This window comes from Poromitra crassiceps, assembly GCF_964638095.1.
Source record: "Poromitra crassiceps genome assembly, chromosome: 10".
NCBI lineage: Eukaryota > Metazoa > Chordata > Actinopteri > Beryciformes > Melamphaidae > Poromitra > Poromitra crassiceps.
In genome coordinates this window covers 30,575,545-30,584,971 of record NC_139631.1, presented here as the reverse complement: position 1 = coordinate 30,584,971, position 9,427 = coordinate 30,575,545, and the positions used below count along the sequence as shown (strand labels likewise).

Sequence of the window (9,427 nt, the reverse complement as noted above, 5' to 3'; positions counted from 1 at the left end):
CATATTAAGATTTGGACCCTATACCCAGGCAAGAACTCTGGCCTGGAGGGATCAGTCAACCCAGTGAGAGCAGAAACCTGGCTCGGGAAATAAATCCCTCTGTAGCACAGGGTATTGTACTTCAGTAAATCTCAACCTTTTTCACATCAAGGACCCCTGATTTATTACCAGACTCCCATTTGATGAGATTTTGTCTCTGATCCAAATCTGAGAATATTTTTTATTGTTAGATATGATTTTGCCCAGAATCCCATGACTGTCTGTATTGTAGGTGAATAAATCACAGATAAACTATGATCAAAACAGCTATTCGGCTGGGGCGGCTGTGGCTCAGGAGGAAGAGCCGAGCGTGTCGTCCGCTAACCAGAAGATCGGTGGTTTGATCCCCGGCTCCTCCAGTCCGCATGTCGAAGTGTCTTTGGGCAAGACACCCAAATTGTCCTGATGGCTGTGCCAGCACCCTGCGTGGCAGCTGGCCGTCTTCGGTGTGTGAATGGGTGAATGTAGACACATTGTAAAGTGCTTTGGATAAAAGCGCTATATAAATGCAGTCCATTTACCATTTACCATGTTATTCTACATACGGTACTTCTTGTAAATGAAATATTGGTGACATTTCATCAGTTTGCTCGGGACCCCCTGGAACACTCACAAGTAGCCTCCCCCTGGTGGTCCCCAGACTCCACGTTGAGAACCACTGTTATACACTAGACTAGATCAGGGATGGGCAACCATGTGCCAATGTGCCAGACTGAGTCTGCAGGTCTTCATTCAAAACAAATAGCGAGTGAAATCAGCTCCTGCAGTGCTTGGTTGGAATAATAATTAAAAAAAAAAGTGTAGAGTATTGGTGTACTGTAGAGAGACAGCCTTTGGTTAGTTGGAATTGGAAACCTTGGTACCTCAGTCAGGACAGAGTCCTCTTCAGGGCGGAGGGGATCAGGGAGGCAGGTTGTCACACTCAGCATCATCACTCCCACTCCACTCTCACTAGGAAAAGTAAAAAGAGCATAAAACAGACAATATAAAACAGACAAATACACACATACACACTGGGAGTTAAAATAATGGGATAATACAATCATAAAATTAGATCCAACATTAACTGTTAGGCTACATTAGCATTTTTGTAATACAAATAACAACTTGACAAGGCTACAAGATACCTCGGTGTGGCCTGTTCTGTCCTCTATCGCTGGTTCAACCCTGTTCAACTCGGCTCTGTTAAAACAATTGTTCCCTAAAACCAAGTCTTTCCTCCATTGTCATCAAGAAAGATATCTGGTGGGTGTATTACTAGTAGGGAGGGAGCCTGTGTAGTCTCTGAAGCGACTTTCTCGTGTTTTATAAAGCTCGACAGCGCCCTCTTGTGGTAGACACGAAGCTGTGCAAATCGCCATTCAGGAAACCATTCAAATCTCCCAAGGCTCTCCCTCTCGTCGATTTCTTTCGAAGTTGTTTGACAGATAAAAGGCGTTGGACGAATAAATATTAGTTTCTCGTCCATATAATCATATCGCGTTGACCGATAAAACGGGGTCCTCTGCAAAAACCTAGTAATACCGATAATCAATCACACTTGAGTGTGCGCAAGCGCGCAGAGGCGAGCAGATAATACGGAAGGTCTTCGATCAGCTAAACCAATGAGCTAAACAGACGACAACATCCCAACATCTGATCCCGCTGTAACCTGAGGCCAAAACCCTCGCTTTAGAAATCACTTTCAGCTGTACATGTCAGGTACTGGCGTCTTCTTTGACTAACCCGTGCTGGTAAATGAGAGCTGATGCTGTCGCGCTCCTGAGAAAGAAGAGACCCGCGGTAGTTGTGATGATCATAGCTACAGTGTTGCTGCTCTGACAACATTGTTTGTTCCTGCCCACCTGAAGATGCCAGCTCGCAACATTGTGTCCGATCATGGGACTCCTAACAGCAAGGTTAGGTACTCCAGATTAGCCAGTGATGATGACGGCTACATTGATTTACAGGTGAGTCCGACCGAGTTTGGAGTGGGGTGAACCCACCCAACTACCCATGTGTGCAGGCCAGGGCAGTCTCACACACCAGTAGTAGTTAATATGATATAACAGGAAATTCAGAAATTACATCTGAGTATCAAAATGATGAGTAGGATAGGATGCTAAAATGGGGGTGAAAAAGTCTAAAATCACTTTTCTGGCAGTAGGGTTGAATTTTGCTTGTAGTAGTAGGCCTAATAATTGTTTGTATGGCTTATTGTCGTCACAGACTGAAGGTCATAGTTCAGCGGCTGAACTTCAGCCATACACTGCTTAACTGGACTCGAGGCTTCAACAATCCCTCCCAATACCAGATTGTTTGAGTGATTGGACTTCAAAAACAATGGAACTACTAAAACACAATGTGTATACATATAGACAGACAAAATGTGTTATGACCCCTTGGTGACTTCTCATGGAAACTCCAATCCAGTATTTACAATTTGCTAATCAACTCTTTCACATCTTCAAATACATGTAGCACATAAGTTGTCAGAGTCATGGAGTCAAATCCTAGTATCACTTTTAACTAGCTCCATAGTTTAACTGTATTATATGTGGTGGTTTACATTTGGATCAACACACACACACACACACACACACACACACACACACACTGATAAGCAAAGAAAATATTTGTCATGTCAAGTAGACTTAAATATTCCACAAGTTATTCAAGTACATTATGACCAAAACCAGTTTAACCTAGTCTACAATACAGTATAAGGCATGAGTCAAAAGCAGGCAGTTACAGTGTGTCACAAAAGTGTTGCAATGACAGATTTCTCCTCTTCCACAGTTCAAAAGGAGTCCACCCAAAGTCCCATACAAAGCCATAGCACTCGCCACTGTCCTCTTCTTAATCGGCTCTCTGTTGATCATCATCGGCGCTCTTCTCCTGGCTGGATATTTTGGTGTCACAGTGAGTATGAACACACACTTTAGACAGTATTTCCAACAGAGTGTATATTTACATCCATTGAATTCATGTCTTTCTCTTTCAGCACTCCGACCGCACCGTGCCGGTCCTTATTATTGGAATCCTCGTCTTCCTTCCTGGCTTTTACCACCTACGGATCGCGTACTATGCATCAAAGGGCTACCGGGGCTACTCCTATGATGATATCCCAGACTTTGACTGAGACAGACAACCCCGCCCCCATAGCGTTAGTTTCACTCTTTTTGTGCTTAAATGAACTCATATGTTGCTATGCTTGATATTCAGGCTGTGATGATGTGAAGAAAATAGAATTGAATATGGCTTCTGTTCGGATTACATCTAAATCTGAAGGATTTTGATGTTATTCTCATCAGTCATTATTCTGAGGTAGTCAATGCCAACCTCCTGGTATAAAGCCACATCTGGATTAGCTATTAATTGTTTTATTCAATTGTTCATCTATTCTTTTTGTTAGCTTGGGAATACATAATAAAAACATGTAATTTGATAATTCTCCTTGATCAGTCTCCAATTAACTTGCTGTTGTTTGCATTAACTTGTGTACATTTGTATTGTTTGGCCCATCTGACACTTGGAGCAACATTGACACAATTCCATCGACATGCACACTACTGTAGAGAATAGAAAATAAAGCCATGGTAAAGACCACACAGTGTCACTGCTTAACTTCTGTATGCTGTCACTGATAGACTTGGGCTGGGTGTGACAGTTGAGTATGACACATCTAGCTTAGCTCATGATACTGTATGTAGTATAGGTTTGAATTTTATAGGTTTTTGAAGACCTGACACAATATGTGAATGTTAGAGGTTTTTGAAGACCGACACAATATCAATATTTGTAGACTGGAGTCATAATAGACAGTACAACAAATACAAATTAAATTATTTTAGGTGGGTTTGCAGCAGCAGGTACTAGGGAAAGATGGCAGGCTACATGGATACATTACTACTACCTTTAAATGAAGAATTGGTTCACAGAAACATTTCATTGTGTAAAAAAATCATTGCAGCTTTTACAGAAGTTCTGTAGCTGTGGTCACAGAGGAAACTCCATATGGATGTGGAAGACACTGATTGGCTGATATCTAATCTGAAAGTACAAGTCCAAAAGATCAGCAAACTGATATATCAATCAAAACCCAATATATAGTACAGTACATTTCCACTGTCTTCCAGTTAATTCCCCTTGCTTTCCAGAGGTTGGAGAATTTCATCTGATAATGGCAATCTTTTGATCTCAATATGCTGCACCTGGCCTGACTGAGTAAACTGTCAAAGAGCGAAGAGCACACAAGACCTGAGACTCTGTTAACCCATGACAAATGCATTTTCCTTAACGTTTCCTTAATATTCATGCTGGTTATAGGCCCTGGAGCACAGGAACAGACCCATCACCCTCCATTTTCATTTGATACGGTAGGACCATTATAATGCAAGTTAATGCCACACACACACACACACAGACATAATATATATATATATATATGGAGAGAGAAGGAGAGAGATGCAGTGAGAATGAAGGTTCCAAGTAAAGGTGGTTACGGTTAAATAATATTTTCTGATAGCACGGTGAAGAGGACAGTTTTGGCTTCTCCATGTTTCTTTTTATTGCTGCTAAACATTCCCACCCACACAACAACCTGAGAGAAACGTCCCACTGTTACTCAGTAGAGGTCAAACACCATAAACGGCAGTGATTGACTGTATATTCTATCGGCATCCATACTGTTATTGTCTCAGCTGTTTGCACATGAGCAATCCAATATGTTTCATTACCTTGATAATGTTGTGTGCTTTATAGCCACCCTTGACCTTAATCCTATTCATCACTACCATGCTACTGGTAACAGAGTGTGACTGAAGGAAGACACCACCCAGCTGTAAGGTAAGGGAATGTGAACTGAGTTGGAATGTCACTATGTCTAAACTAACCAAATCACATACATTTAGGCTATTCTATGTGATCTCCTTTTGATAACTAGTGTGATAACTAATGTAATATTTTTTTTCATTTCCATTCACTGAGCCTCCCTTGAGACTGTTTGGAGCCCCCCTGGGGAGGCCCGCCTCCCACTTTGAAAACCTCTGGTCTAGAACAAGGTTCTACTTTGTATTGTACACTCAAGACAGTTCTTGATTTGGATTTCCCATAGCCTACTGTAAATCTTTGCAAATTAATGGTGAAAAGCAGCCCAATTTATTTTTCTTGGCTGGAAAGAGGCAAAACTATTTACAAATCTTAAGTGATTTTAATATTTAACTCCATATCAAATACTTCTGTAATTAAATTAATATGAATACAAATTATGTAGTTAAAGAGCAAATGACTTGTCACTATCACATGATTTTTATCGAGAGACTCAGATTCACGACATTATCTCGCAGTCAGGTACATTCAGAATGAATCAATTTATTCATTACAAACATATAAAAATGTCAAAAACAACCAGGTGACAAGATATAAAAAATTTCAGTTTGTACAAAACATCCAACACCATCATTCGAAATGCATGCTCACTCCATATGAAAATGTCCATCTTTATACTGTATAATACAAGTGTTGACTCTTTCCAAGTTATACAAAAAAAAAAAAAAAATCTAATCTCTCTTGGTCACTGTGTAAAGGTTTGTCAGGGAAAGTACAAAAGTACAAGTTTTATCATCTTGCAGTAAAAAAAAAAAGTAAAATATTATGTAGGCTGATGGGCATAAAATTAATAACAAGAGACCTGCAATTCAAACATAGAACTATAAGTCATCTTAATGAAATATTCACAGTGTTGCCTCCACATCAATCATGTGAATTGTAAACATTGTTGCATATCATAACCCCTGAAAAAGACAGAAATCCTCAATCATGCCAGCAGAACTCATGGAACAACAGGTGCCCATGACCAACCTTCTTATGGTCAATCAACTATATTGTGACATTTACAAGGCAAAAATCATATTTTCTCTCTGTGTTTCACAAAGGATATTCTCTAGCTTTTCAAGTTTTATCATTTGTGATTTAAATGTACAGACGAGGTTTGACCAGTCCAGGAGGAGTAAAGTAGCATTTTCTCATACGATGAAATGGTGAACATTTACTAATGGAAAATATACAAGGTCAGGGTTGATTGACGTTAGGGTACATATAAACATTTGTACATATACTTTAACAGAGAATACTGGGATGTTATTTTAAGTGATTAGTTTTAAAATGTCTCAGGAGTGGAATGCTATGGTGACATATTCTGCGGAAAACAGGAAATGATTTTAGGAGACTTAAATCAGGTAGCCTAAATCAAAGTAAGTTTTAATTTGTAATAATAATTATTTTTTAATTACAATAGATTGTTGTTTGGAATAATGAACAATAGGTAACATGAATTCCTTTGGAAAGAAATGGTTACTATAGTAACAAAAAGAATATTCCAATGCATAAAAAGTCCCGCTGTTTGAGTGCTTAATGCCATTTGCAATGCGAGACGGTGGTTCTAAAGTGAAAATGCTGTTGTGTCAAGTATTGTTTGATTAGAAACATATATATTATTACAGATACAGACATTTCAACAAACAGAGGTTATCTTGGACCACATACCTACATATTTATCATGACCTCAATTTTCCAATGTGTTTATTATTAAAGGGCAGTGTGTTATGTGATAGGCATTGACAAAGAAATACAATTTCAATTTCAATTTGAGCTGTTCACACAGCATCCAGATGCTTTTATAAAGCAATGCATGCTGTTGGCAACTTTGTGTAAACAGATCTTCAGTGGTGAACGTGTCTTTTCTAATGGGGGCCCTCTGTATGTGATTGTCAAGGTAAACCAAAACCCCCAAATCATTGTACTCGCTTATTAAACAAAATAAATAATCCCCTCTCATCTTCAGTACCCAAAGCACAGTGGAAAAAGTACAAGAAAATGAATATCCACCATCTGATAAGAACTTCAATTGAATAACAAGTATCATCGGGACAACTGAGCAGTTGTAGTCTGTGGCAATTGATGGCATATAGAATATGGGCATTGTCTCTGTAAATGGGTTAGACTTTAGTCTGTTGTAACAGAGGATCAAATAAAGTTCATCAATGAGATGTTTCAATATGACAAAGTTCCAGTGAGGTGAAACAGTGTGTCCAGGACCACAGTGCAGTCTTCTGTGCATTAAAACAGGTCTATTTGGTTTCTTGGAAATACCTGTAAAAGAGAAAGACAGAGCAGCATACAATTAGAGAATTGTCTTCAGACAGACACATTTAATAGTAGCATTGTGATTTCATCAGCTTTAATAGCCTGTACAAAGGCACTGCACATGGATGGTAAAGTAGCAGGCAGGGAAATGAGAGAGGCAGGCAAGCAGTGAGAGGCAGTGTTGTAGTCAAGTCACTATATCTCGATTCCAAGTCGAGTCTCGAGTCCAAGTCCAAGTGTGAGTCCAAGTCATCAAAGAAGAGCCCGAGTCAAGTCCCCATTACCTGAGTCTGATTGTGGAGATAGCCTCCTGAACATGAGCGTGAATCCACATGTAGGTGGAACACACGTGCCTGCCCTTGCACAAAATTGAATAATGTCACAGTATTAATATAGCTATCAATATCTTATGCCAAATTATTAGGGCCAATTACAAAAACAAAATAGAACAAAAAACATGATCAAAATGAGTCCTTGGGTCCTCGTCTCCAACTTCCGAGTCCGAGTGCCTGAGTGCTTAAGTCCGAGTCCAAGTCATCAGTGCTCAAGTCCAAGTCAAGTCACGAGTCCTGAACATGTGTCCAGGACTTGGACTCGAGTGGAGTTGGATTGGGACTCGACTGCAACACTGGTGAGAGGTGGGGAAGAAAGGCCAGAGGGTGAGAGAGCAGGCAGGATAACGGACCGAGGTAAGCTGCTAGAACAGCGCCGAGTTGGAGTCAGAGTCTGAATCGGGACCAGGGGTGAGGCAGGGCTCACGGGAACAGACAGATTCCTGAGCCCGCCTGTACTCCTGGTACTCCAGGCGGAGAGCGTTGAAACGCGCCTCGCTTAGGGAGCGGCTGTACTGGCAGCGAGGCGGGTTGGAAACTGGTGGGCTGACTGAGGGAGACGGGCCTGGGAAGGGTGGCAGGGAGACGAGATGCATGGATGGGAATGTCACGGGCTAAGCTCACAATAACCACAGCACAAGATGAACACATGCAACTGCAATACCAAGAAGCATTACACTCGCTAAGAACACATGCAACAAACAAAATGAAAAACAGTTCTTACCTTTCTTTCGTGGGTCCTGGAGGCCGCCAGTAGAGTGAGATCGATCATATCTGAGCTCCCCCCTGCCTTTCCCAAAACCCATTTGTGATTGATCGACCTCCATGGCCTCCAGGACCTCCGAGTCCACACAGGCATCGGCAGAGTCCCACTCATAACTCTCATCTACTGATGTGTTCCTTCTAATGACAGACATACAAAACAAGCGGTCAGATAATAGCAAAGAAATGGAGCAATAGAGTACCGCAGGGATGATGTATTTTTGTAGGCCAACCCAGAAGTCATCAAGATCAAGATTCACTTTAATAGCCCACGGTAAGTAATCAGATTACAAATGAGGAATTTGACTTAGTGCAAGTATGCAGCATAGCGTTGTCTGAAAATCACAATTTAAAAAAAATCACATTTACGCTTCAAAAATCATAAAAGTGGTCCTCATTTGAGATGATTACCAAGATTACCTTGCTGAACACAAAGGGCGCAGTTTCATAAACTTTTGTTAACCACGGACCTTATTATTTCAGGCATTTCACCAAAGTCCCCATACAAAAATCCCATTGACTTTGAGACGAGGGAACCGGGAAGTGCTAACATCTGGGTCTTAGGACTGATTCCTACGGTACTCCTTGAACTCACAAAATACATAACATTTTGGCAACATCCATGAATCCCTCTGCCAAGAAGACACTCCAGTGTGTTTGGTGGTCGTGTTTCACCTTTTCGCTCTTCTCTCACGTAGCTCCATCTCAGCTCTGTATCGCTCACTCTCTTCAGTGGTTTCGGGGGAGCTGAGGAGGGTGGGAGTGATGGACAGGGACTGCCGGAGGAGACCCACGCTCCCCCTGCCACTGCTTTGGCTAGCGTAACTGGCCCTCCCTCCCTCTCTGCCCTCCCGCATCTCAGTCTCCCCTCCCCTCCCTAATACCCTCTCTATTTCTCTGTGACTCTCTACCTCCCTTGGTGGGAAGGGGGCATGGTAGGGTGAGGGCCAGCTGTTACCCCTGGGCAGGAAGGACCTGGGAGGGGCCCTCCTCGGCTCCATCGGTCTCATACCGTCCCCTCTGGAGCCTGGCCTGTGTTGGTACTGGGATACAGGGATGGCAGAGGCCATGGGCACATATTTATGCTGAGCAGACCTCAGGTTGTCTTGATAAGTGACATGCCACCTGGAGGACTCGGGGAAAACAGAGGCCTGTCGTCGTGGATCGGA

At 41.8% G+C, this 9,427-nt stretch overlaps 1 protein-coding gene across 1 annotated transcript; it reads left to right on the top strand.

Moving 5' to 3' along the window:
• The first annotated feature begins 1,521 nt into the window (after positions 1-1,521).
• On the top strand, positions 1,522-3,552 carry tmem230b (transmembrane protein 230b). Its single transcript, XM_083643915.1, has 3 exons — positions 1,522-1,988; positions 2,818-2,940; positions 3,023-3,552. The coding sequence occupies exons 1-3, from the start codon at positions 1,890-1,892 to the stop codon at positions 3,158-3,160; spliced, it is 360 nt and encodes a 119-aa protein (XP_083500041.1). The 5' UTR covers positions 1,522-1,889; the 3' UTR covers positions 3,161-3,552.
• Positions 3,553-9,427: the final 5,875 nt, after the last annotated feature.

Excerpts from the sequence above, each read along its gene's own strand:
- tmem230b (XM_083643915.1), top strand. The coding sequence starts at position 1,890 with ATGCCAGCTCGCAACATTGTGTCCGATCATGGGACTCCTAACAGCAAG. Across the intron at positions 1,989-2,817 it reads ACGGCTACATTGATTTACAG|TTCAAAAGGAGTCCACCCAA; the intron begins GTGAGTCCGACC and ends CCTCTTCCACAG. Across the intron at positions 2,941-3,022 it reads CTGGATATTTTGGTGTCACA|CACTCCGACCGCACCGTGCC; the intron begins GTGAGTATGAAC and ends TTTCTCTTTCAG.